This window comes from Zootoca vivipara, chromosome 1 (assembly GCF_965207765.1).
Source record: "Zootoca vivipara chromosome 1, rZooViv2.hap1.1, whole genome shotgun sequence".
Classification (NCBI taxonomy): domain Eukaryota; kingdom Metazoa; phylum Chordata; class Lepidosauria; order Squamata; family Lacertidae; genus Zootoca; species Zootoca vivipara.
Window position 1 is genome coordinate 51,939,808 of NC_142582.1, and position 27,379 is coordinate 51,967,186.

Sequence of the window (27,379 nt, forward strand, 5' to 3'; positions counted from 1 at the left end):
ATGTTGCAAATAATTGCAATATAAGCTAGGACTGGCTGGGAATCTCCAGCCTGCAGGCCTGGCATGCCCAGTAGAATTTGCCATTTGGACAGTGGGGTATTTCCCCCCCTGAAACCATGTAATAATCAGGTAAAAATGCAGGATTAACACCCTCCCCTCTCATTGTGCACCAGCTGATTCATTGGGTTATGAATAAAAACTACTAATAAATGAATGTAGCAGACAGGGAACATCCCTTGTGCACAGCAAGTCACTAGTTCAATGTCCGCCACTTTGTGAAAAGTTGCTTGAGGGATTTTTCATATTGTTTGGCTGTCATTTCTTTTTATATATTACAATATTTTTATGTTTATACCTCACCTTTCCTTTAAGGAGGGTGTATATCGTTTCCCCCATTTTATTCCTGCAACAACCCTGTGAGTTAGGTTACTCTGAGAGTGAGTAACTGATCCAAGGTCACCCAATATGGGGTTTTGAACCCTGGTCACCTAGGTCCCACACTGGCTGTCAAATCTCTCTCTTGACAGTGCTATTTTTCTAGAAAAAGAGGTGCCGTAACTCACCACGAACACCTCTTTTGTTCTCTTATGGCAATGGCGCCCACCTGAGAGGTGCCGGAACTGAGTTCCGACGGGAAAAAGCCCTGTCTTTTGATATTGTATCTGTGGTGTGATGCTAGCCGCTTTGGACTTCCTTTTTAAATGAATGCACAATTAAATTCAATGAATAAATAGCTGGCTCTCCAGCGTGCTCTGCATTACACAAGCAGCTCCCACTGGTTTGTTGGTTTGCGTCTACGTAGTTTGAGTGTTGCAGGCGAGCAAGAGCAGAGGCCTCCCTCCATGCCACATCCAGGCCCGCAGGTGCCCAGTCTAGGCAGGCAGGCCAGAGATTCCTGCAGTTTTTGCCATTGCTGGTTCTGATGCGCTGCAGGCTGTCAAGCACATAACCAAACCCTTGCCGTGTCAAGGAGGTGGTGGGCATCCTTGCACAATCACGTCCTTTTGGGCATCGCTCTGTCTAGCCACGGAAAGCCCACGGACATTTTCCTGGGAGTAAGCCCGAGAGTAAGTTCGAAAGCACGTCAAAATGCAAGTAGATAAATAGGAACCACTATGGCGGGAAGGTAAACGGCGTTTCCGTGCGCTGTTCTGGTTTGCCAGAAGCGGCTTTGTCATGCTGGCCACATGACCTGGAAGCTATACGCCGGCTCCCTCGGCCAATAATGCGAGATGAGCGCGCAACCCCAGAGTCGGTCACGACTGGACCTAATGGTCAGGGGTCCCTTTCAAGGGCGTACCCACCATGCGGCATGTTAGGGCAGCTGCCCTACTCTAGAAGCAGGGCTGGTGGGCAGAGGCGGAGCACAGCCCGGCGGAGCACGAGTTCGCCATTCCCGCCACACTGCGCCGCACCCTCCCTCCAGCTCCCCGGCGCGCCCTCAGGCAAGGCCAAGCGCGGCGGGGAACCAGGGAGCGCGGCGCGGTGGGCGGGAACGCCGAACTCGCGCTCCGCTGGGCTGGGCTCCGCCTCCGCCCACCAGCCCTGCTGCTAGGGAGGGGCACAGCCCGGCGGAGCGCGAGTTCGCCGTTCCCGCCCGCCGCGCTGCGCCCTCCTTCCAGCTCCCCGTCGCGCCCTCTGGCAAGGCCAAGCGCGGCGGGGAACCAGAGAGCGCGGCGCGGCGGGCAGGAACGCTGAACTCGCGCTCCGCTGGGCTGGGCTCCGCCTCCGCCCACCAGCCCTGCTTCTAGGGAGGGGCACAGCCCGGCGGAGCGCGAGTTCGCTGTTCCCGCCCACTTTGTGGCCCCTCCCCTTCCGTGCCTTGGCCCCTCCCCTTGCCCCCCCCTAGTTTTGATCCTGGGTACGCCCATGGTCCCTTTACCTTTACCTAAGCCCCGCTGAATAAAAGGTGCAGGCTCTGGGCTGCACGTGGGATTTGGCTACTCCAAGGCGGGGAACAGATCAGCCTCCATTCTGCTGGAGGGGAGGAAAGTGCCTTTCCCTCATCTGCTGGGGAGGCGAAAGGGAACCAGGCCACCGACCTCCCCCATCTCCTCTCTCCCCCTACCCCCACCCCCGGCCTCGCTGGAGCAGCAGGAAGTTGCTCGGAACCGCGTGCGGGGAATCCTCTTGGGGCGGGACAGATCTCAGTCCTTCCTGGAAGAAGGACAAGCGCTTGTTCCGCGCTTCGAGGCGCCCGCTTGCTTCTTCCGCCGCATCGCGAGGTTGGTACGGCGCCTTGCCGGCCGGCCCCACCCGTGCCCTACTTCCTCCGAGAGGCCTTCCTCCTCCATGCCGGGCTGCTCTTACTTCTCGCTGCATCCGCTGCCTCGGAACCGGCCTCAAGGTCTCCCCAGAAAAGCAGCTTCCCTCCGTTGCGCCTCCTTCCCCTGCCGGGACTGATCCCCCAGCACACCCCGCTGCTCTTTGTTCCTGGGAGGGACGGAAAGAGGCGGCGCTCGGTTTAGGGGGCTTCCCGCAGTGGATCAGCCGCAGATCCGGAGGCAGCGGCGCAGTCCGCGCACCAGTTGTGGCTGCGGGTTGGGGAGAGTAGGTAATGGTTAGGGGCGAGAGCGTGGATTGGTTGGTGATCTTATGGGGTGGGAGTTGTGGGGTTGCTCGAGAAGGAGGTTGGCGAGTGGTTCGCGGAGGGGATCTCTTGGCCTCCCTCCATCTGGGTTTATTTGAGCCGGGGGTCGGGGAGCACATCTAGCCGGGCCCCTGTTTTTCTTTCTGGGGTGCGATAGTGCTGGGTTTCCTCATCCGCCCACGTGCCTGAGCAAGTCGAGGGGGAAAGGTGATTTCCTTCCGGAAATGCCGTCCTGCCTTCACAATGGCCGCGCTGGTGTGCAGCTGTTCTTTGAGGGTGGCGGTGAGGGTGAAAAGAGCAGCCAACTTCTGCTTTTTGATGGGCTTCCAAACGCAGTTCTATAGCTGGATTGAGAATTTGGGGACTGGATTGGATCTGGTTCTAGATTTTCTGGGCGGGGGTAGTCAACTACATATACACCATCCCCCCCCCACACACAAAAAGAAAGAATCGTGGGAAGTGTAGTTTGTGTAGCTCAGTGTGCTGTAAACTGTGGTTCCCAGAATACATATGGGGAGTGTGCTTTAAATTCCGTATACATAGCCCAAACTTTTTCAAACACGGGTTATGTCTACTGTATTCCCCTCGCCCCCACCCCCAAATCCTAGAGATAACAAGTGGTGAAGTTGTATCTTTTTGTTAGGGTATGTTCTTCTGATGCTAAAGGTCCTCACAGAATGGTGACCTCACAGAACCTCCCTTACTTTTTTACAACTTCCACACTCAGAATAAAAAAAGATTAAAGACAGTGCTTTTTTTCAACCATGAAGTTATTATAGTAAGTGCCACACTTTTAAAGAACCAAAAAAGGAGTGCTGGTACTTTGTACCCTTGAGTACCCCCTGGAAAAGACACTGATTAGAAGAGGCATGACCCCTTAAAAAAAAAGGTCGCAGCACTTGTTTTTCACTTTTCCATGCCCTCTTCTTTTTATTTTTATATGATTCTATAGTTCCCAGAATTGGCACAGAAGAGGGGTTGATTGTTAACCGCTCTGAATTGTAGCTCTGTGAGAAAAACAGAGGTACCTAACAATTCACAGCACCCTTAACAAATTACAGTTCCCAGGATTGTTTGGGGCTAGCCATGACTGTTTAGAATGATACTACTTTAACATGTCTATGCTGTGGGCTGTACAATTTGGGAGGGGGCACACCTGTACACTTCTATGTTCATCAAATAAAAAACACTATTTTGCTTATATCTTTTGTTTTCTGGGACTAACACAGCACAAAGATGGGAAAAAAATAATGCATGAATTTGTACCTGCAATCCATAATCAGAAATAAAATGTTCAGGTGGTGGAATAGTCATCTGGCACTCATGATCCAGAGTTCCTTTATTTTAAGTCTTGTTATGTTGCACAGTGTTTTTTCTGTGTAGTGTGGGAACACACAAAGTTCTGAGAGAGAGAGACAGAGAGAGAGAGAGAGAAATGTGCTTCTTAGACACCTCTGGAGACTCTACGCAGGACCTCACAAGGCCTAATACTCAGCAGGGAGTGCCTAGGTCCAGGCATCCCCAAACTTCGGTCCTCCAGATGTTTTGGACTACAATTCCCACCTTCCCTGACCACTGGTCCTGTTAGCTAGGGATCATGGGAGTTGTAGGCCAAAACATCTAGAGGGCCACAGTTTGGGGATGCCTGGTCTTCTGCCAGTAAATTAATAGATCCCCTCTGGGACAGGATTCCTTCCTTTTGGGAGCTCTGAAGAAAGGCAGTGTTCATTGTGTGCACATACTGTCTCTTGCCACTGCAGAATTGTAACAGAATACATTTGCACCTATGGCACTTCTTGACCAGAAGTTAAAGGAAGAGAAGACTTGCTCTTAACTAAATATTTCAATTGTTAATAAAGGGATGGGGAACCTGCGCCTGCCAGATATTGTTGAGGCTCCAGGTCCCATCGCCCACAGCCAGCATGGTCAGTGCTCAGGGATGATGGGAGTTGTAGTTCATAAATATCAGGAGGGCCATAGGTTTTCCACGCCTGTCCTTATATAAGGTGCACCCCCCCTTCAGTAACATCCAAACAGTAATCAGCCTGGAGTCAAGGGGATCCTCAAAGTAGCAGATAGGTGCTTGGGGTGAAACTAGGCCTACATGTCTTGGAGGTGATGCTTTGATGGGATTGCAGGCTACATGGGTGGGAGGGAGAGACTGAAAGTGGTGAGCCGGCAAGTTTCTCAGGGGGAAAATGGGAAGAATAGTGGCTGCACATTTTACCTCATAACTTGGGTTCCATAAATGCTAGCAATTTATTCTTACGAAAAGAGGGAGCGGGGGAGAACTAGGAATCTGGGGGTTATGGTTCAAGGGGACAGGAGTCCAGAGGACACCCATCGCCCTGGACACCCATGGCAGGGTGCCCTGCTAGGAATATGTAGCTTCTATAGCAAGAAATTGCCTTATGCAGTTTGCTGACCTGGAATAATATAATAATAATGATAATAATAATTTATTATTTGTACGCCGCTCATCTGGCTGGGTTTCCCCAGCCACTCTGGGCAGCTTCCAAGAAAGATTTAAAATACATTAACATACTAGATATTCTATTTAACCATAGCCTTGCAGTAGTGTCTGTGGTCTAATGCAGTGTTTCTCAACCTTTTTTGGGCCACGGCACACTTGTTCCGTGAAAAAAAGCATGAGGCACACCACCATTAAAAAGGTTAAAAAATTTAACTCTGTGCCGCCCTATATTATAATTATGACTGTAAGAAACACTTGCCAAATATTGCTTTCTGGTGGGTCAGTGTTGTGTATTGGCGGCCGCCAGGCTCGCTTGCACTGAGCTTTGGGAAAGAGGAGGAGAAATAGTGCTTTCTGGCGGGTCAGTGTTGCTAATTGGCGGCCGCCAGGCACGTGACAATGCAAATCGCCCTTCTCGTCGCCGCACGTCGCGGCACACCAGCCAGCGTCTCGCGGCACACTAGTGTGCCGCGGAACAGCGGTTGAGAAACACTGGTCTAATGTACTGTATTTTGACTGTTGGTAGGTCTTCGTAGTTTCTCCAAACAAGCAAAGAGTTGCGGGAGGTGACGCTCTTCAGCTATTGCTATTGTCGTCTCTTTGCAGGGGAGATTAGCTTTCTCCCAGCACAAATGATCCACCACCGAGGTTACTTCTCAGACACTTCTAACAATGTGGAAAAGAAAAATTGAGAATGAAGATTTGAGGGGGAAATGCGATTTTTTGACTGACCACCAGATCTTGCCTATTGCTTCCGCTTCTCCTCAGGCCCAGCTGATGGCTGTAAGGATCTCTCCCCTGTTTTGTCCAACCTGAGTACCGCAGTGCTCTGCCACCTCGGGACATTTTGACCTCTCAGTGAGCAACTTGGCAGTTCTGAGTCAGGCGCCTGTTGTGAAACGGGAGGCCGGGTCTTGCCCTGGAAATTGTATCGCAATCCCACAGCTCAGACAATCCCACGTGAGTCAGCAGAGTCTGGGCTCCAGCTGCAAGCAGTCAGGCCCTCGAGGCTGCAAAAGACACAACTGGAAAGTTGCTGCCTGCGGAGCTCCTGCAGGACTGGCCCCATCTTCCTGCCATCTTTCCCCTTCGTGAAACACCTAGAGGTAAGAGAGAACCCTTTTTGCCAAGTAGACTTAGGGGGCTTTTGCTGCTACTGCACCCGAGCTTCATGTAAACTCTTCCTACATTCTTAGTGATGACCTTCTGTGCCCTCCTTCCTGAGCCTCATTTTGCTGGTCTGTTATTTCCCTTCTAATGGGTAACCTATCCCCTTCACTGTCCCTGAAGCCATCTTCCTTCCTCTGCACAATCCTGTTCCTATTCCCAGTCATCAGTTCATTGTAGTAGGACAGTTGTTGATAAGGGGAGGGCACCCCAAATCCCTGTCCGCCTTCCTGGTCCTAGTACAAATGAACACTAGCCCCTCAAGGGAGGTGATATGTGTGCTAGTTCCATTTGGGCCTCATCAGCTCTTTTCTCCTCTCCCTTTTAGGACACAGCTATACAGCTGCAAATAAAACCTTTTAAATGTGTTGTAAAGTGCAATATACAAATGTGACACTAGATGGCAAAAGTGAGCTATGCCAAAGTTAATGTATACTTCTAAACTTTTTTTTAAAGCATTTTCACAGCGTTTTAAATATGTCTGTAGATTCCACCAAACATGGGCTCCATGTTCCGCAGCGAAGAGATTTGCCTGGCCCAGCTCTTCTTGCAATCAGCTTCGGCATACAGTTGCGTCAGCGAATTAGGCGAGCAAGGACTTGTGGAATTCCGTGATGTACGTGCAAGAGGGTTTGGGGAACCTTTTTTTGGGGGGGGGGAGACATACTAAACAAGCATGTTGTAGCCATTTTCATAGATTAAGGGGTTCAGGATTTCCCTGTCTTTTACTGCTTATTTATTTAAATTTTAAATTATTTTAAAAAATTGTTTTGGAGGCAGGAATCCCTAAGCAGTTTACAGAAATTATAATAAATAAATAAAATACAAATTTTCTTACAAAAAGTACATTTAAAATCCACCCTAAATTCCAATTCCAGTGCCCTTGGTCATTGTGACGATTTTATAGGTTGGTATTGTTTTTCCATCATCCAAGTCTCAAAAAGTCTTACGACAGTAAAAAGACATAATATACAAATTTTAAAAAACAAATTGAACACCAGAAATTTAAGACATCAGAAATATAATGACATGTCTTTGCTTTTAAGTTCCCTGTCTGAGTGTTTTTTCTTTTCTCCATTGCTTTTCCCATTAAAAAACCCTGCTTTTCACTGCTGAATCAGAACAAACAGCAAGTAAGTAAAACTTTATTTATTTGCGTGGCCTACAGGCCATTGCAACAACAAACAGCAAATCTGCGGAAAATCCAAGTTGCCGTTCATTCCAATTCAGCAGAAATGCCAAGAAAGCGCAGGGCAAAAGGTAAATGTGGATGAGCCCTAATAAAATGGTCAGGGAAACCTGGAGAAGATGGTAGAATTTGGGTGAGATAGAGAAATGGATGTTTTATACCTGGAGAAAGGGTCTTTTATGTCATGCAAGCCTTAAGAATGGGTCAGCAAGCAATGGAAAATTGGACCGCCTGGTTTCCAGTGTTATCTGCGCAATCCTTGGCGGGCTCTTCACTAGTAATGTGCTTCTTTTCCTTCCAGCTGAACCCCCATGTCAGCGCCTTCCAGCGACGTTTTGTGGGGGAAATCCGGCGGTGTGAAGATATGGAGAAATCCTTCAGTGAGTCGTACTCCTGTAGGGGGAAGGGGAGGGCTGTCCTCTTCTGGGTGGCTTGGATGATGACCTTGCCATCGGGTCGGTGACAAAAATCTTCCGAAGACGCCCCCCCCCCCAGGCCAGCCATGTTGCCACAAAACTGCCTTACACACTGCCAGAAGCAGTTAGAAGACTGGGCCAAGTTTCTGGGCGTTGAAATTGCATTAGGAAATCATGAGACTTTTGCAAACAATGCAACATTTTAGATGTAATTTCTGGTTTCTGGCTGAGGATAGTTGCACTTCCTCTCTCAGCCTGTTTTTACTGCCCTTGTTCAAACTGAAACATCTGTAAAAATGGAGAAGGGGTTAGTCAATTGGTGCATTGGCCATCTGTGATAGCTGGCTGCTATAATTTGAACTTCTTGCCCTCCACCTGCCTGTTGTGACTTCCTGTTTCTTCTTCCTCATTCTTCAGTCTGTAGCATTTGAGGGTGGTTTGCAGATTCCATATTTTCCTTTTCTAATGTCCTTAGCTGATTAAGATCTCATTTAACATGTTTGACTTTTTCTGGCACTCAGAACGTTTTGGGAAAGCACTAAGAGCATTTTGAAAAGCACATTGTGTTACTATTACATGAAACAAACATATCTCAAAAAGTTTTTCCAGTAGTCAAAAGTTGTTAATGTGAAATATTTGATTCGGGGGGGGGGGATCCAATAAAGCACATTTGCTGCTACTACTAATATTAAGCATGCATATGGTGCTTTCAAGAGTTTAAAAGTCCTCGTGTATTGTTTGGTTCAGGGCTGGGGTACCTTCCCCAGTCAGCCATATTTCCTGGGGATAATGTGGGCTGCATATATATATAATATATACAGACACACACACAGGGAGAGAGAGAGAGAGAGAGAGAGAGAGAGAGACGCTTGGTGCAATTTGCTTGGGGAGGGAACCCCTTGTTTGTACCAAAGGGGGGAATTTCCCCAGTGCAAATGGGAGCCACTTGGGCCCAATCCAGAGTGGAAGTCTGGCACTGGGTGGGGGGGCCTTTAATCCTTAACTGCCCACTGTAATCTCAATCTAGATTTGTGGCTGCACAAGTGCAGTCTGCATTGTCAAAAAAAGATTAATGTGATGCAAATTGCCGCTGTGCCCCCTTCCATTTTGGTTCAGCACTGAAGCAAGGAGTAAAGAATTAAAGCCTCCTTATTCCCAAACAGCAGGATCCTGATTCTTATTGGGCTGTACTGGCTGGGGAAGAAGAGTAGCTAGCACAGAAGCTGAGGAAGGGGCAGGGTGAGGGCTAATAGTAAATGCCCCCTGGGCTTGGAAGGTGGTGATGAATGATTAAATTTCTATCGTGCCCTTCTTCCCAGCAGAGCTCCGAGCAGCAAACATCAAAATGTTTAAACAGTGCAATTTATACAAACAATACAATGTTTGTAATTTTAGGAAGCAATCTGCTTTTGCAAAGCAGGCCTTTTCCACAGTAAAACAAAGCAGAGGAAACCTTTTTTTTTCTTACTTTAGGAAAAATATTTCTGCTTACATCCCTGGGTACAGTGTACTCTGCAAATTCACAGTGCTGTTTATGATTAGATGCTCTGGTCACCACCTACTGTGCCTCCTGGATTCAGTTGCAGCAAACGAAAATTACAGTATACTGGTTATTTCTGACATCCTGTGCTCAGCTTAGAAGAGGCAGAAGCCTGCTTCTTTCTTCTAAATGGAATTTTTCACAATTTCATAATGATGTTATTCTCGTAATTGCAGAAGCTGGTGTATTTACCCTGTTTCTCATATTTTAAGACATACCCATAAAATAAGCCATAGTAGGATTTTTAAGCATTCAAGGAATAGAAGCCATACCCCGAAAATAAGACATAGTGATAGGCGCAGCAGCAATGCCGGCCACGGCAGGAGGAGGAAAAAAATAAGACATCCCTTGAAAATAAGCCATAGTGTGTTTTTTTGAGGAAAAAATAAATATAAGACATGTCTTATAATATGAGAAACACGGTAGGAAATTCCTGACTTTCACAAGCCTGAGAAATAAGTATAAGAAGAGCCCTGCAGGATCAGGCCAAAGGCCCATCTACTCCACCATCTTGCCCTTACAGGGGCCAACAAGATGTAAATAGGAAGCACACAAGCAGGAGGACATGAGCCAAACAGCACTCTCCTCGCTTGTGCTCCCTGGCAAATGCTATTCAGAGGCATTGTGCCTCTGGCACTGAACAGAGCCGTTGTGACTAGTAGACGTTCTTGAACCCACAATCCTGAGATTAAGAGTCTCATGCTTTGCCAACGAAGCTATCTTGCTATCCTCCGAAAAATCTTTCAAAGCTATCTTTTAAAGCTGTCCAAGTTGATGACCATTGCTACACCTTGTGGGTAGCAAATTCCAAAGTTTAAATATATGCTGTGTGTCTTTGTGCGGTACATCTTTAGCAGGCTTGTACAATGTCCAGCCAAATGCAGCTATACCAGGGTCGCCAACCTTTTGGGGCCAGTGGGCCCATTTTGAGAAAGTGCCGCAATCCCCTGTCCCAAAATGGGTGCCGTAAGAACACGGCGTAACACAAAATGGCTGCTGCATCTGAAAGAGCAGGAAAAGTGACAGCATCAAAAAATGGTGTCAGCATGCCCCCCCATCAGTGTGGGGAAAAGGCACCTACACCAGCCTCTTTCAGTCGCAGAGAGAGGCTCCTTGCACCTCTCCTCCATTCAGAACAGATGGCAGGGTGAGTGTCCAATCCTGGCATCTAATAAAATGTGGGCATGCTTAAGAGATTAGTGTTTAACGTAGGAGAGGTTGAGTACAGGTAGAACCAACTGTGTCCCATGCTCTGGATCTTTTATTTATTTATAGATCTTTTTTGTTGAGTTTTACCGGTACATTACAAATTTAAATTCAAACATTAAACATCATCATCATTTAGGATTCCCTGAATCCTTTGACTCCCCTCCACCTTCCATGGTTACCATTTTCAATCTTTTCCCACTGCTTCACATACTGGTATTTTATCTATTTTTCTAAAATAGTACAGTTTTACCTTAGTTTTTCATACAAGCGTTACTTGGATCCTGCCAACGTTTTTGGTTGTTTACAGAGTTCTCTTAGACATGTTGTAAATTTCCCCCATTCCTTCTTAAAGTTCCTCTCTTCCTGGTTTCTGGTTTCCCCGGTCAATTTCGCCATTTCGGCATAGTCCATCATCTTCATCAGCCCTTCGTCTCTGGTCGGGACTTTATCTTCTTTCCATCTCCCATGTTCTGGATCTTTGAGGGGATATGCACATCACAAACTCTTTCAGCCGAATGTTTTATGAACCTTGGGAGCAGAGGACAGTGCCAGGTTCTCCTCCTCCTCCTCCTCCTCCTCCTTCTCCTCCTCCTCCTCTTCCTCTTCCTCATGTTTTGAATCTCCCTCTCCAGCTTTCTTAGCACAGCAAGTGTGGAAGGCAGGCCTGACACTGACACCCCCTGAGGAGAACCTGCCGGCTCCTCTGGCTCGGGATGCCCTGCAGATCCAGGAGCAGTCTGAGCGGCTGGCGCTAGAGCTGAGGGAGGTGAGCCACAACCGTGAGAAGCTGGTTGGCCGGCTACAGGAGCTGCGGGAACACATTCAAGTGCTGCAGGAGGGACAGCGTTTCACTGGCCAACTGGTAAGTGAGTTCTGCCCCTTCCGCTTCCTGCTCCATCAAGACTCTCTGCTGCGCTTGGTCGAGAAAGGGATGCAACTGCAGCCAATTGGCTGAAAGTTAGATCAGGCTTGCTGAAATTTGTACATTGCTTCCCACAGCGGGGGGAAAACAACTTAAGAGCAATTTTCTCAAACGCCTTGGTACTCAAACAACTTAGAACCCAAATGCTGCAAACCCGGATGTACGTGTTCTGGTTTGCAAAGATTTTTCGGAAGCTGAATATGTTCTGTTTTGAGTGTTATGCTTCCGTTTTGAGTGTTAAGCTGAGGTCAGTCTGTTTTTGCGGCTCTTCGTTTTTGTGACTGGGTGGAACCCAGTTCCAGCTACTGATTGATTGTGTGACTACAGTACATTGTTTATTGTTTTCATTTTATGGATCAATGGTCTCATTAGATAGTAAAATTCACGTTAAATTGCTGCTTTAGGGGTTGTCTTAAAAGTCTGTAACAGGTTAATCCATTTTGCGTTACTTTCTATGGGAAAGCACGTCTTGGTTTTGGAACGGACTTCAGGAATGGATTAAGTTTGAGAACAAAGGTACCACTGTAACGGAAAGGCGATCCTTGAGGCAATATGGAATAAAAATATGCTTTAAAAATATTCATTTTTTTTTGCCAAAAAAGAGTGTTTCACAGTGACAGCTAATACTACTACTACTAATAATAACAGGCTTAGAGTATCAAGCCCGTTGATGATTTTCTTATTTGCTGTTCTCCTAATGCTTTAAAACCACTTGAATATTATTTGACAATATCTGAGTGGCCTGTTGCTTTAAGAAAAACGGATCCTGGCACTCTCTACTCCTTCCCTCCCTGTGCTCTGTCTTTTGAAGCAGTTTTTTCCTAGCTGGATTCAGATAGAGCAAATGAGCTTGACTGAAGAGAAAAACTCCTTTACATGGTGGAGCACAGCCCAGTTAGGAGGGAAGAGCCTCACCTTGCCTGCATGTTTTAAACGTTTTGTTAAAAAAAATCACCTTGACTCCTCCCCCCATGACTTTTTTTTTTACTTGAATGAGCAAATACATTCCTGTTGCATTTAACCTGACCCTAGCTAACTATTACCCCCTAGATTTTATTACTGCAGGCTATCTCACAGGCTGTTTTCCCATCAGCAGGTGCCATTAGCATCACCAGCTCGCCCACGAGCCTTCTCTGACCGAGAACCTCTGCTTGACCCATCCGTGGCACACCGGCTTGACCTAAAAGTAAAGTAAGTTGCGAGGGGGATGGGGAGGCGCGGGTCATTCAGATTGACAATTCTGTACAAAGCTTGTCAAGTAAACCAAAGCCATTATTCCTGAAGTGAGAGCTGATGTAGCCTAATGGTTAAGAACATGAAGCAGGGCATCCTCAATTCAGTTTTAAAAAATCAAAATGTCAGTGTCACAATCTCTTATGTGGCCTTGCATAAGCCACTATTTAACTAATAATAATTGTATAATAGTCAATAATGATAATTGCAGTGGGCGGTTCTGCTGGGGAAAGCACTTAAGGAATTCCCCATACCTGTCCTCTCCCTCAGTGCCCCCTAAATCTGCTCCTGAAGGTTGAGGGGAAACCCACAACAGCTTCAAGAGGCACACAGGGCGTGCGCAAGGAGAGGAGACGGGGGAGGTGTTCCATTGCACAGCCCAAAGTGCCTTGCACTAGCAAAACTGTTCAGCTGGACATCGTCCAGTATTAAAAGTAACCAAAATCCAGTATAAAATTTTGTCAGCAGAGATTAAAACAGCATGGAAAGTATGACAAGGCTTTCTGTAACTGGAGTGCCACCACTGAGAAGACCCTTTCCTCAGTTGATGGGGGCATCTGAAGAAGGAAATCTGAAATTGACCTTGGTTACCTAAGGTGAATGCTCGTCTAGCTTCTAGGGTTGTTAAAGGGATTACTATGATATCTTTATGAGGCACTTGGTAGACTACAAATGCAGTATCTAGATGCTAAAGGCTTGTTATGTTGCCGCAGGGCACTGTGTGCCCAGCCTCACATGTGCAGTTTCAGTGTGCATTTTGTGTGCTCTCCCCTTTGCTCTCAAGCTTTATCGCAGGCGTGATCCACCCATGGCGGGTGAATGTGTTTGAACGGCTGCTGTGGCGCGCATGCCGTGGCTACCTTGTGGCCAACTTCGCTGAGATGCCGGAGCCCATGGAAAACCCAGCCACGGTGAGATGAAATGAAGAAAACGGGTGGGTGGGGTGTAAAATGGCTGCCTGTGAGGGGTGGCAGGCAATGTAGAGGGGTCTGTGGGAGGGGGGTTGAGATACAAGGCCTGAGTTTGGGTGGAGCAGGGTGTGGCACAGCTTGGGAGGCTGCAAGTACACTCTGTCATGTGGCTTGGGCTGAAGGCCCGAATGGTCCTTCTCCTGCTCCTCTCAAGTGCAGAGGTTTCTGAGCAACCTGTCCCCTCATGTGTAGGGCGAGAGCGTCACCTGGGTCATCTTTCTCATCTCCTTCTGGGGGGAACAGATTGGGCAGAAAATCCGCAAGATTGCTGACTGGTGAGTGCTCCTGGGTGGCGCATGTTCCCTCTGATGTCTATTGATGCTGAGTAACACCCCTCATCCGCCTGCCTTGGTCTCCTCCTGCTCGCTTGGTCACCTTTCCCCCCCTGTTTGACACATGACATGCCTTTTTACCTCCTCAAGAGGCCTGCCAAACACAAACCTTCTGAATCAGTTCCTGTGGTATGTGCCTTGCTCCAGTGGTGTCTGACAGGCCATGGGGCTGAAGAGGAAGTCAGACACCGACTATCTTCCCAATGCCCTAAGGCAGTTCTGCCCATCTTCACACAACTGGCCAAACTACCCACCATCTTTCAACAAAATGCTCCCTCTGCTTCTCTGTGTTGCCTCCCGCCACCTCCACCCGCCAGTGTGTTTGCATGTGCCTGTGTGTATTCACTCTGTGCTGTGTCCCTCCACAGCTTTCACTGCCACCTGTATCCTTACGCCGACAAGGAGGCTGAGCGCTTGGAGACACTGTATAAACTGCGCACTCAGATTGAAGATCTGAACACGGTAACGTGATAAGGGCTGCTTAGGGTGGTGCACGGGGCAGGCTCGAAATTGGGGGAATGCTGTCAGAGGTTTTTTTTTTAAGAGGATCCATGGTTTCCAGTTCTGGGCATAGCTGTCAAGTTTTCCCTTTTCTCGTGAGGAAGCCTATTCAGCATAAGGGAAATTCCCTTTTAAAAAGGGAGAACTTGACAGCTATGGTTCTGGGGCAGGAAGGGAGATTGCCTGGGTGCAGTGGTGAGAGTATATCACTGCAGATGATTAATTTCTTTTTCAGATTTTAAATAGGGGAGGGGGGTGGTGTTTGTTAATTGGTTTGCAACTGTTGTTGTCATTTCATTTGCTCATTTCTTTATAAAAAAAGAAGTGTCTCACTGTGACTTAGCAGCAAAATATGAAGAGGTGAAATGATTAAAATCAAAATCAAAATGACATACAATTCAAAATTCTTAAAATGCCCCTTCAGCCATGCAATAAATTAGGACAAGTCCTACCCCAAACTACTAAAAGATGAGCATTGCAGAGGCTAATTAAGTCCTCGTCATTTGAAACAGGATCACGCCACTTTGAACAGACATGGGAACTGGAGGTTTAGGGCACTTAAACCGCTCAGAGTTGTAATTCTGTGAGTTTAACAGTCAAGCTCTCTTCCCAGGGAATTCTGGGAACTTTCGCTCTGGGAGGGGAGTAGGGTTCTCCTAACAGCTCTAAGCACCCTAAACAAACTACAGTTCCCAGGATTCTTTGGCAGAAGCCATGACTGTTTAAATTTGTATGGCATTGCTTTAAACATATAGTGCAGGTGGGGCCTTGAACGTCCTCCTACCCAAGATTCTGATTTCTCTGGGCGGGAAAGGCCAGTATATTGGTGCAAGTGCTCCTCCCTACAATGGTTTTCTCCGCTGCATTCATGCAGAGTGTCACACTTCAAAGCTGCAACCACACTCTGTACTTCCTGTGGCCCCATGTGCAGCCACATTTCCAGACTAGTAGCTATAAGCAGCGCATTCCATTGCTAAACTGATTCCTTAAAAAGCGAAGTACTTTCCTTCCTAAATCCCCCTTTTTGCTCCAAGTCTTCGACGGTCTCCCTCAGTTCTGCCTCATGTTGCTTATGAAAAAAACAGGTCTTGGGCAAGACGGAGCAATACCTGGACCAGCTGCTGCAGAAGGTGCTCTTGGAATTGCCTGCTTGGCAAGTGCGGATACAGAAGATGAAGGCCATCTACTTCATCCTCAACCAGTGCAGCTTCAACATCACCGACAAGTGCCTCATCGGGGAAGTCTGGTGTCCTGTCCGCGACCTCCCTGCTGTGCAGCAGGCTCTGCGTGAGGGATCGGTATGTGCCACAGAATATCGGCTCCCTTCTGCTTCTCCTTCGATGTCCCTTCCATTTCATGTCCCCCTCCCCCTTCTTTTTCTACGCCTACCTGTTTGCACAAGTAAAGAGCAAAATATTTTGAGTCAGGGGTTGATACATGTGCTTTGGCCCCTCCCCCCCCTGGGTTGGGCCAAAGGAAGGTAAATAGGGCTCCCAGCGGGCAGTGGCCAAGAGATTTTGCTGCCTGAGGCAAAGGATAAGATGGTACTCTCTCCCCATTCCATATACAAAAGTCCACCTTACTGGCAGGTTGACTCATCCTTCAACACTGGTTATGGGACAGTGTCCTCCACTGCGCCTGAGGGTAGCTTAGGGAGCACAGGATCAGGGTAGCTTCTGGGGCTCTGTGGGAACAGTAGGGTGGAGCTGCCATTCCTCTCTTGCTCCCTAGGATTTCATGCCTGAGGCTGCTACCTTGGCTTGCCTAATGGTAGGGCCAGCTCTGGGCAATCCAGTCGTACCTTGGAAGCCGAACGCCTTGGCACTCGTACGTTTTGGCTCCCGAATGCCGCAAACCCGGAAGTGAATGTTCCGGTTTGCAAATGTTCTTTGGAACCCGAACATCTGGCGTGGCTTCCAATTGGCTGCAGGAGCTTCCTACAGCCAATCGGAAGCCACACCTTGGTTTCCAAACGTTTTGGAAGTCAAAAGGATTTCCAGAACGGATTCCGTTCGACTTCTGAGGTACGTCTGTACATTGGTAATATATTGAGACAAATTTAGGATAAGGCAATGTTCTTCTCCCTCCCTCTCCCCCTCCCTCTATCTCCCTTTCCCCACCCCCCACTAGCCAGGACCACCCCCCACTGCATGAATGCCTCTCCTTTTTCAGAGCTCTGGGGCAAACCAATGTACTTGATGCTACTGAACTGCCCAGTTTGACCCTCTTTTCCCCTTACAGCACCGCAGCGCTTCTGGGGTGGAGTGCTTTGTTCATCAGATTCCCTGCACTGAGAGCCCCCCGACCCTCATTCGCACCAACAAGTTCACTGCCGGCTTCCAGAGCATTGTTGACGCCTACGGGGTGGCCAGCTATCAGGAGGTGAACCCAGGTGAGCAGATTTGCCACATCCCACTCTTGACCTTGCAAGGGGCATGCACAGTTGCTCAGTGGAACGTCCTCTTTTCGGCGAAAGAGGGAGGGCACCAGGGCATTGCTCACTGACCTTTGGGAGATTGCTCCCAAGAAAGGAAGGCTGTGTGTTTTCTGGGCTTCCTGGCTATGGGACAGAGAGAAGAAGGAGGAAAATTAGAATGGGTCTTGTGGGTGGAATTGTCTTCATGGTTGGCCAGGAGTGGAGAGTTTGCCCCCCGCTCCAAAGATGCCACTGAACTACAGTTCCTATCAATCCTGACCAGTAGCCATGCTGGCTGGGGCTGATGGGAATTGGAGTCCAACGACATCTGGAGTTGCACAGGTTCCTCGCCCCTGCTGTAAGGCAGAGCAGGGCGAGAGTGGATTATATATTTTTATATCCTACTTGATTAGTATCAATAGATTAGATGCTTTGCAGTTCAAAGAAAGGAGGGGTTTTTGATTTGGGGCTAGGTTAGGTGAAATGCCAGTCAACCCTGTGGTTTTTTTTGTGGGGGTTGCAAAGGGGGGTGTTTGCCTCATCTTCCTATCTGACGCTAGACCTGCTTTGCAGCTCCCTATACCATCATTACCTTCCCTTTCCTGTTCGCTGTCATGTTTGGGGATGTTGGCCATGGGCTGCTGATGTTCCTCTTTGCCCTTTGGATGGTGCTGGCTGAGAACCGCCCCAGCATGAAGAAGGTGCAGAATGAGGTGAGCCCCATATTGCGGAAGAGGCAGCAGGTGGAAGGGGGATACGCTTTGGGTGGATGGAAAAGGATCACATGCTTTCCACAATGCACCTCGGGATATGTTTTTATTTTATTTAGTACCTTTATCTCCCACTTCTTCTCCAAGGAGCTGAGAGCAGCATGTATGGTTCTCCCCAGTCCTGTTTCTCTAGAAAAAGAGGTGCCGGAACTCACCATTGTTCTCTTGTTCCCTTGTTCTCGTATAATGGCAATGGCACCCACCTGAGTTCCGGCTGAGAAAAAAAGCCCTGGTTCTCCCTCGCCCCCATTTTACCCTTGCAAGCAACCCTGTGAGGTAGGCTTAGAGATAGCGACAGGCCCAAGGTCACCCAGTGAGATTCATGTCCAAGTGGGGATTCGAACCTGGGTCTAATCCAGGTTCTGATCAGCCACACTAACCACGCCAACTCTCAGAGATTTACCATCTCGCCAAACACACCCTTGTCTTCCTGCCCCCAGATCTGGCAGATGTTCTTTGAGGGCCGCTACCTCATCCTCCTGATGGGTGCCTTCTCTGTCTACACTGGCTTCATCTACAACGAGTGCTTCAGCAAGGCCACCAACATCTTCCCCTCTGCCTGGAGCATCGCTACCATGGCCAATCAGTCGAATTGGAGGTACTGACTACTAGCCTATGTCCCAAAGCAATGCTGGCGGCCTCTTCTTTCATGACGGCTGCATCATTCTCATATGCTGAAGCAATTCCTTCTCCTTACAGCGAGGACTTTTTAGCTGGAAACCCTGTTCTTGCTCTGAACCCCAATGTCACGGGAGTTTTCAAAGGTCCTTACCCTTTTGGGATAGATCCGGTAAGTACTGCAAGTACTGTTTCTCAGCTTTCCCCAGGCTGGTGCCCTCCATGGGTTGCAGTGCCCATGAAGGCACCGGATTTGTGAGGCTGCTTTAACTGATTTAACCGTGCGGGACCGCTGGTAATTGATGTTTGATGTGTGAAGGTCAGATAAGGGTGTTCTGTGGGGTGTTAGAGGAGGGGTAGGTATCTCTGGTGGAGGACACATCAAGCCGCTTCTGGGTAGTTCATCCACCATTGGTCCCCACCCTGCACTCAACTCTCACATGTGGCTCTCAGCATGTGACAGTGGCCACACCCCGGGTAATGGTTCAACCACACGAGGGTAGCCAATGGGTTTTAAACCCTCAGTGGGTTAGGGACTTGCATGCAAATCCAGAAGACTGAGCGGATGAGACCAATAGTGGCAAGGAAGACGGTTTCTGCATGTGCTGTAGAGGGAAATGGGGGGCAGATCAGGCTAATCAACCTGGGAAGGTAGCCCAATTAGGAGAAGGAAAGCTGATCCTTAACCTCCGTTGCCTTGCGGGATATCTTCAGGAGAAGAAAAAGCTAAGGAGTAAACCCTACACAAGAGCGGAGTCCCTAAGGTGGTTTGGATGGTGCCTTATATGCCTCCTTCTGGCAACTCCTGTAGCTAAGCTGGTGCCAAACGTATTGCTCTGGTTTGCTTCGGAGCACATCAGTGAGACTGACAGGTGGGTCTGGGCAACCCAGGACCTCCATACACTCTGCCCAGGCTTGGACCCTAGAGAGGTGCTAATGCAGCAAAAACAACATGGCAGGCAGCAGTTACGAGAAGCTGTTCTCTCATCCCCTCTTCTAAAAGAGGTTCACACTGTGTATTGGTTGCAGCCTTCTACAACCTGGTGTAGTTTTGGACTACAATTCCCATTTGCCCTTAGCCAGCATGTCCAGTGGTCAGGGCTGATGGGACTCGTAGTCCAAAATATCTGGAGGACACCAGGTTGGGGGAGGCTGGCTTATCATGTATGCGTGTTCTTGATTCTTCCCTTCCACGCCTGTGTCAGATCTGGAGCCTGGCCATCAACCATCTCACCTTCCTGAACTCCTTCAAGATGAAGATGTCTGTGATCCTGGGCATTGTGCACATGAGCTTTGGGGTCTGGCTTGGCATCTTCAACTACATGTAAGTACTGGGCTGGTCCTCCACCTGCAGCTGCTCCTGCGAGGGACGCGAAGGACCCCTTTGGCGCCATTTCACCCATTGATTCCTGCCAAAGGAATCCTGTCTTGCTTCCCACCAGCAGATAGGGATTCAAAAAGGGGATTAGACAAACACATGGAAAATAAGGCAATCAGTGGCTACTAGCCATGATGGCTGTATGCTACGTCCATTGTTGGAGGTGGGAAGCCTCTGATGTAGTTCCTTGAGTGTCCGTAAGTGTGCAAAGGGCTGTTGCACTTGGCTCCTGCATGTGGTCTTCTCATAAGCATCTGGTTCCCAGCAGAGATCTTCTTATGATCCTGACACATTTATTCTCATGCTCCCTCTGTTATTTGCTCGTTTCCTTTTTACAGCCACTTCAAGAACTACTACAAGATTCTCCTGGTTTTCGTTCCGGAGATCATCTTCCTGCTGGCGCTCTTCGGCTACCTTGTAATCCTGATCTTTTACAAATGGCTGGCGTATGACGTCTCCGATTCCCAGTCTGCACCCAGCATCCTCATCCACTTCATTAATATGTTCATGTTTTCAAATGATGCCAGCAACGTCCCACTCTTTAACCACCAGGTAACATCTTGTGGCACTGTACTTTATCTGTTGGATGTCTGGCGGGTGTTGACATCCAGCTCCTCGGGTGTTTCTTCCCCTGCTCCTCTCCCCCATCTTGTTTTGGGGAGGGAAATGTTCAGAACTTGTAAGGCTGGCTAAGACGGAGCAAATCCAGTAATCAAGGGGCGGGGAATCCTTTTCAGGCTGGGAGACACATCATCTTCTGGGCATGCCAGTGGTGGGAGGGGCGAGAGGAAAATTGGGCTGAGTAGCGAATGTAAAAATCGTGTCTTTGTACAGTAGGCTTGCTTTGACACATATGTCTCTCTGCATACCTGCCAAGTTGCTGTCGGAGAAATAAGGGACCGGGCGGAAGTAGCAGACCGGAAGTAGCACTGCCGCCATTTTGGAACTGGGCGGAGCATGCTCAGAATTGACTTTTGATGCTGCTTTGCCAAGTTCCAAAATGGCCGCCGCGCCAGAAGTCGCACTGCAGCCATTTTGGAACTGGGCAGAGCAGCATCAAAAGTCGCTTCTGAGCATGCTCTGCCCAGTTCCAAAATGGCCACCACACCAGAATAAACTGGGGGGGGGGAATTCCGTTTTTTCAGCTAGGAACAGCTGGAAAAACGGGGATTTCCCGGAGAATACGGGAGACTTGGCAGCTATGGTCTCTCTGTGTCCTCCATCCATACAAGTAAGAGGCATTGTTAGAGAAGGGCACATTCCAGACAGGCAAAAAGACTTGGGATGTGAAGCCACACAAGGCGTGTGGCTTGGGGAAACTTCTGATGGCCAATAAAGAGGTGTAGAGGCCCGCATTTGGCTCCCAGCCCTGAGGTTCCCCATCAGTTTACAGCAGAGTGAGAAAATAGACTATACCCAGATAGTGGGTTACCCACATTATCTACATTACGCGGTGCCCCAAATAACATTGGGTGCTGGTGGGCTTATAAGAGAAGTTTATGGGAAAAGTCAGTTGAGGTGGCTTAAGCCTGCTTCACTCAAGCATGTTTATCATTTGATAGCCTGCCATTTGATGAAATGCTGCTGAATCTGAGAACTGTCTTAGTTGAAATACACTGTGTTCTAATGCGAAGGCTTCATTGATATCTGATGGGTGCTTCATAAGGGCAAGTCATCACTTGATGTAGTCACTGAGTGATGAATGTGCATGTGTGAATCAGCCCTATGCAAGGAGGCACAGACCCACAAGGTCACCAGCCAGTTGGGCCTGGGGGGGTGATTCCTTTCAGACCTTGAACACAGCGATCAGTTGCAAACCTGAACACGAAAACAAAACCCAGCTGCTGAGGTGTTCCCTGAAAATGTCATTTACCTGTCTCCTGAAAATTTTGCGCCGTGTTCAAAATCCCAAGTCCATTTTATGTCTGAAGGCTTTCTGTGATATTTATTTTATTGCATTTGCTCTGCTTTGAAGTTGCTATTTGCCTACACAAGCAATTTAAACTTGCTGGAGTAGTCCAAATATTACAAGGGACTGCATTCTTGAGCTTTTACTGAGCAGTGCCTCATTGAAATACATAGAGTGCTAGTCACATCAACTTGGGTGGGTGGGGAGTTGGGCACCTTGGGACAAATTACCAGGTTTGTCTCCTTTGTTTCCCAGTGACAAGGCACTTAGGTGTCACGTTTTGTTTTGCTCAGTTGTAATTTTATTGACAAGACTGCATCATAGAGGGGCTGAAGACTGATTGGGAAGCAGAAAGGATCCTCACCAACCAAAACCCTATAGGATGGGAGCTGAAGTAGAGCAGGGAGAGGAGATGGTGGGAGAAATGGACACCATAGGCATATCCCTTTTCCGGGTGGTCTGAATCCCAAGACTGGGCCTGCAATCAGTGTTTCCTTTCTGCCCAGTGAGATCAGGCGTGGTCTGTGGCTTTGTACTGTGGCTGATTATGATGATATTTCTGTGTAGTTATTTAATGATTTGTTGCAATTGACCGTCTTGATATTATCTCATAATACTATATCCAAAATGGATTCCTGAATTTTGCTAGGTTTTTGTTTCTGTTCTGTTTTGAACTGTCCAGTATTTTGAATTGTTCAAGGTGGCAGTGTGGTTTCGGTGTGATCCCCCCCCCTCATTTCTGTGGGTTGCAAACTACCTTAAATGCGCTAATATAGAAAGGTGCCATATCAATTTAGAAAACTAAATTAAAATGAACTTGGCTTGCTCCCAGCCTGCCTTTCTTCTGGCTGTTCCGACTTGCAATATCTTTCTCTTTCACTCCAGGCCCTGGTGCAGACCGTGTTGGTGGTGGTAGCCCTGGCCTGCGTGCCTGTCCTGCTGCTGGGGACCCCCTTGTACCTCTGGAGCCAGCATCGACAGAAGGCCTCTTTGTCCAGGGTAAGACCCCTCTATAGGACTGGGCCTGGGGCTGCTGTCCAACCCTGCCTTTCTATATCTCCCCCTTGTTGGGTCAGGGTCTGTGCAGATATGCATTGAGATCCTGGTACCACCAGGAGCAGGGCACTAAACTCGAGGGCTGAGTCTGGGGATGATCTCGGATGGCCACCTAGATGCCACAAGGGAAGCTATGTGTCATGGGAAGGATTCTTTGGAGGACCAGTGCCACTTTTAACCTTGTGGGTTCAGGATTGTGATGCGTGAAGCCCTTCTGTGTGCAAGGCCGTCCATTTCCCCGCCGCTGACCAATGTGTTTGTGGGATGCTTACAGCACAATCCCTCCAGCACTGAAGAGCGCCAGCCTCTGCTAAACTGCGAGGAGCCGAGCAGATCTGTGAACGTTGCTGAAGATGATGTGGATTGTGCCAAATCCAAACAGGAGTTGGAGGTAACTTTCTGTCCTGGAGGTCAGGATTCTGGGATGTGATTCCGATTTTCACCACTGAAGTGAATTATGCAGAAGTTGCTGCTGAATGCAAGTGGTGGTGGTGTTTTTTTCTGTGTAAATTTAGATTCATTTGGTAAAAATGGGTGTGGGGATAAGGAAAGTTGGCAAGTAAGGGAGTAAGGGAGACCATAAACACATAACGATTTGGGGCTGGCGCTGTTTCAGTTGCTATAAAAGAAAGGTGCATGGGCCTAGAAGCTACACCTTCTGACCTGAAAGGTTGGAGTGAGTTGGTGGTGAAGCAAATACAGTCATACCTTGGAAGTCGAATGGAATCCATTCTGAAAGTCCGTTTGACTTTCAAAACATTCGAAAACCAAAGCGTGTCTTCTGATTGGCTGCAGGAGCTTCCTGCAGCCAATCGGAAGTTGCAGAAGCTCTGTCAGATGTTCAGCTTCCAAAAATAGTTCACAAACCGGAACAGTCACTTCCGGGTTTGCGACGTTTGGGAGCCAAAACGTTTGGGAACTAAGCTGTTAGACTTCCAAGGTACGACTGTACGCTCTTCATATGCTCTAGAGCCCCACCCCCATTTCTCATTCACTCGCACCTTCACCTAGAAGAAAAAAGATCCCAAGGAATGAACAATAAATCCAGCTTTTTTGGGGGTGGGGCAAATGGAAGGAGTTAGAAAAGTAGTCCTCTGTTCTGGAGGCTCTGTCTAGATCTCCTGAATTCCAGGCCACGTTCAGAAGCAGTTAGGCTTGTTCTACCTAAGAACAAGTCCTCAAATATTGTGCCTTTGCAGGGACTATTCACGAGAGCACCTTCTTAAGACCTCTGTTATTGAGAGAGGCTACACAGGTGAATTGGAGCCTGGATGAGGTTACAGGGGATGCCCTCTAAGAGCAACCTGCATGGACTCTGCTCAGAACCTTTCTTTGCTGCTGTTCAGGGTATTTAAAAAAACTAAACTTGGCTGAAAACCTCCAACTTGTCATGGCATCTCAGATTACCATGAGATGGAAATAATGTTGAGCCTAGCAGCACTTCACTGGAATAAAAGGCCAGGATCTCCCATGACTCTCTTTGCAGGCTCTTTGAGTGTGCAGAAAAGGCACCGGTTGCTGTTTTTAAAAACAAAAACAATCTACCAAGAAAAATGCTCAGAATTGGGAGTCTGGCTTTACTTAGGAACATGTTTAGGCTGAAAAGGCTCTTCTCATTTGCAGAAAGTTCTTAAATAGAGTCCACATATGCTCTCCAGGGCTGAAGAACCTGTTGCCCTCCAGATGCTGCTGAACTACAGTTCCCATCATCCTTTGGCAACTATTGGCTGTGTTGGCTGGGGGCTGATGGGAGCTGGAGGGCCACAGGGTTTCCCAACCCCCTGCCATATACTCTGGAAGCAGCTCATGGAGGAGTGGGCTTTCATTTGAGTCCCTATGCTGGTTCAGAGTATTAGACTAACCCTTGCCACCCCACTGATTCTTGCCTTTCCCCCCCTTCAGTTTGACTTCTCCGACGTGTTCATGCACCAGGCAATCCACACCATCGAGTACTGCCTGGGCTGCATCTCAAACACAGCCTCCTACCTCCGTCTCTGGGCTCTCAGCTTGGCCCATGCACGTGAGTTTCAGGGGCTGGGAGAGGAACGGGCAGAAAGCAGGAAGCACGGCAAGCGATTTGGCCAAATACACCTGGGGGAGGATGGTGGGCAATACTGTATGTTTTTTTGGGAGATCTCACCACATGATATAGGCATCAGGCCCCATTCCTGCAGTGTTGGGGGCTCCCTTGCAGCCACTTCTAAAAGCTTTTGAGGGACTCTCTCTGCCCAAGCATGTTTGTGCTGTGGTTTAGATTTTTTTAATGGCAATATCTTAAGTCTTCAGACTGGAGCTAGCAATGTGGATTGCGATTGTGGGATGCTTGGATTTGTTAGCTGCCTTGAGTGTCTTTTAAACATTAGGTGAGATATGTGTTTTTAAAATAAAAAATGCATTTTTTACCTGGTGGATGTGTCCTTTAGTGAACAGGAAGGGGTATGTGTGTGTGTGTGTTAGTGGTTGGGGCTTTACATCAGTGCTAAGGGTAGAATTCAGTGATTGTTCTGTCAGCGCAAGCACTTCTGCTTGTCAGATGGAACAATCTCCCTTCTCCAAGCCCCCAAAGCTGCTTTTGGGGCTGGGGGAAATCCCATAGCGCTAGCAGGACTAATTGTGCTGGTTCCCAATAGTGCAACTCCACAGCTGGATCCAACCTTGGGTGGTCTGTAAGGGAGGAGAAAGGCTCTTTGGCTGCTCTACTGCTCCCTGACAAGTCCTGCACCCATCCTTCCCCACAGAGCTCTCAGAGGTCCTGTGGACCATGGTGATGAGGAACGGCCTCCACATGACAGGCTACAAAGGTGGGGTCCTCCTCGTCCCGGTTTTTGCCTTCTTTGCGGTACTGACTGTGGCAATCCTGCTGGTGATGGAGGGGCTGTCGGCTTTCCTGCACGCCCTGCGTCTGCACTGGTGAGAGACACACATGTATATACCCACTTTCTGTCAGTAAATCCTGTGCGAGAGCCGCTCTCGCACTTGGCTTGCTGCCCTGGGCTCTTTGGGGCGGGAATTCGGGAGATAAATCCAGTCAGTCAATAAGACTGCCAGGTGCTTCCACTCTGAGCACTGAGACCGAGGTGGGGTTAGGGGTGTGGGTGATAGAGGACTCTCCTCCTCACGAGGTCAGGAAAATTGTTCTGTGTGAGAGGAAGGGACCTGGAGTGGCAGAGTTTATTTCTCCTTCCCTCACCCAACTGTGAATCAGGCCGGGACCTGCCTGTTTCAGGGATTGTGTTACTACTGGGATTAGTGTTACAAGCTGAGAGCAGTGCTTCCGGATCTCGACTTGACCACTCTTGTGCTGTTGTTTTTCAGGGTGGAATTCCAGAACAAATTCTACACAGGCTCTGGGTACCGGTTCACCCCGTTCACCTTCACTACAGACACCTGGGACTAAGAGAGAAAGGACTTCTTTCTCCCCAGAGAGCAGATGTACTGTGTGCCCTCATGAGCCAATTGGCTTATGCTGTGTTTTTTTACATGAGCGACTGTCTCTTTCTTCCTTTTTTTTAACCACTTGTGCCTTGTGTCTGACTGGAATGTGTGGCAGAAACTTCTTTAACTCCCCTGACACGCACCTTTCTTGGGGAAGGAATTACCTGCTCTGTCCCCATCTGTCTGCTACAATTAAAGTGAGGTCCTTTGCTGCCTCACTGCCGGAATATCAGTATTTAGGATGGAGTTCCGGAATTCAGGGTTTCTCAAGCCACGTTCCTTCCAGTTCTTGATCCTTATGACTTGCAGCTGAACCAGCCTGCCTTGTGCATATCTCTATAGCCGTTAAGAGTTGCTTCTGGGAAAGAATGGGAAGCGGCCTTAAGGAACATCAGAATATGGATACCACTCACTATATGGGCTGCTAAGTGGCACTGTCTCTCTTCTTGCTTCATCCCTGTTTGCTGGGGTGCAGCCTTTCTGATGCACATCAGAGGACAAGAGGCTCAGCCCCAGGCACTTGGGCCTTCTGCTTTTTCTAAATTTACATTCAGTTGCAGTTGGTGTTGTCTTCCAGGCCTGAGACTCTCTTGTTTCCCTGATGGAGAGCCTGGAGTTGACATTGCATCAGCCAATGCATGATCTGGGGTTGCACATTAGAGCCAAGCCCTCTGTGCATGCGTCTTTTTGAAAGGACTGTCTACCTGTGCTAGCAAGCTAGTGATATGCTGGGAGCTGATGTGCCTAGCAATGCCTGACTTTTCCTCATTCATGCTCTTGTTTTTCCAAATGCTAGCAAAATCCACCAACAGCTGGGGACAACAGCTCTGTACAGGTGGAACACGGAGACTTAAGTTGCCAGGGGCACCTACTATAGGGGGCTCTGGGTATCTGAGCACCCACAACAAAAAAATTGTGGGCATCCACACTGCAGGGCCCCCCCATCACTTTCTGAGGCCAGGGGGCGCGTGTGACATCATGATGTCATGCTGCATGTGATGCCATGATGTCACGAGCGCTGGGCACCCATAACCTGGCGCCCCAGTTGGCTCCCCTGCCTGGATTGCATAACAACCTTCCTTCATACTGAAGGCACAGCATGTCATGGGCAGGACTCAAGACTCACACTGCCATTTAAGAGAAAGACAGTGCTTGTGAGCAGGCTGCTGAGAATTCTGTGCTTCAAAAGCCCTCATAAACTCTTTGTCGCCGTAGCTACCAAATCCCACAATAAAGACAAGATTCTTAACCTTC

At 48.5% G+C, this 27,379-nt stretch overlaps 1 protein-coding gene across 6 annotated transcripts; it reads left to right on the forward strand.

The window, feature by feature from the left end:
• The first annotated feature begins 1,842 nt into the window (after positions 1-1,842).
• TCIRG1 (T cell immune regulator 1, ATPase H+ transporting V0 subunit a3) lies at positions 1,843-27,379 on the forward strand. Of its 6 annotated transcripts, none has more exons than XM_060277742.2 (21): positions 1,843-2,225; positions 5,832-6,169; positions 6,718-6,846; positions 7,721-7,799; positions 11,217-11,446; positions 12,600-12,697; positions 13,524-13,650; positions 13,903-13,985; positions 14,411-14,504; positions 15,629-15,841; positions 16,785-16,935; positions 17,533-17,672; positions 18,170-18,327; positions 18,429-18,519; positions 19,553-19,671; positions 20,064-20,277; positions 22,520-22,633; positions 22,965-23,081; positions 24,593-24,710; positions 25,429-25,600; positions 26,006-27,379. In XM_060277742.2, exons 3-21 carry the CDS (start codon positions 6,730-6,732, stop codon positions 26,085-26,087), a joined length of 2,517 nt encoding a protein of 838 aa, XP_060133725.1. In that variant the 5' UTR covers positions 1,843-2,225; positions 5,832-6,169; positions 6,718-6,729; the 3' UTR covers positions 26,088-27,379. The 6 variants fall into 6 exon arrangements, with proteins under 6 accessions (XP_060133725.1, XP_088519667.1, XP_060133729.1 ...); XM_088663541.1 differs by having other exon boundaries at positions 12,603-12,697; XM_060277746.2 differs by having other exon boundaries at positions 1,898-2,554; positions 12,603-12,697.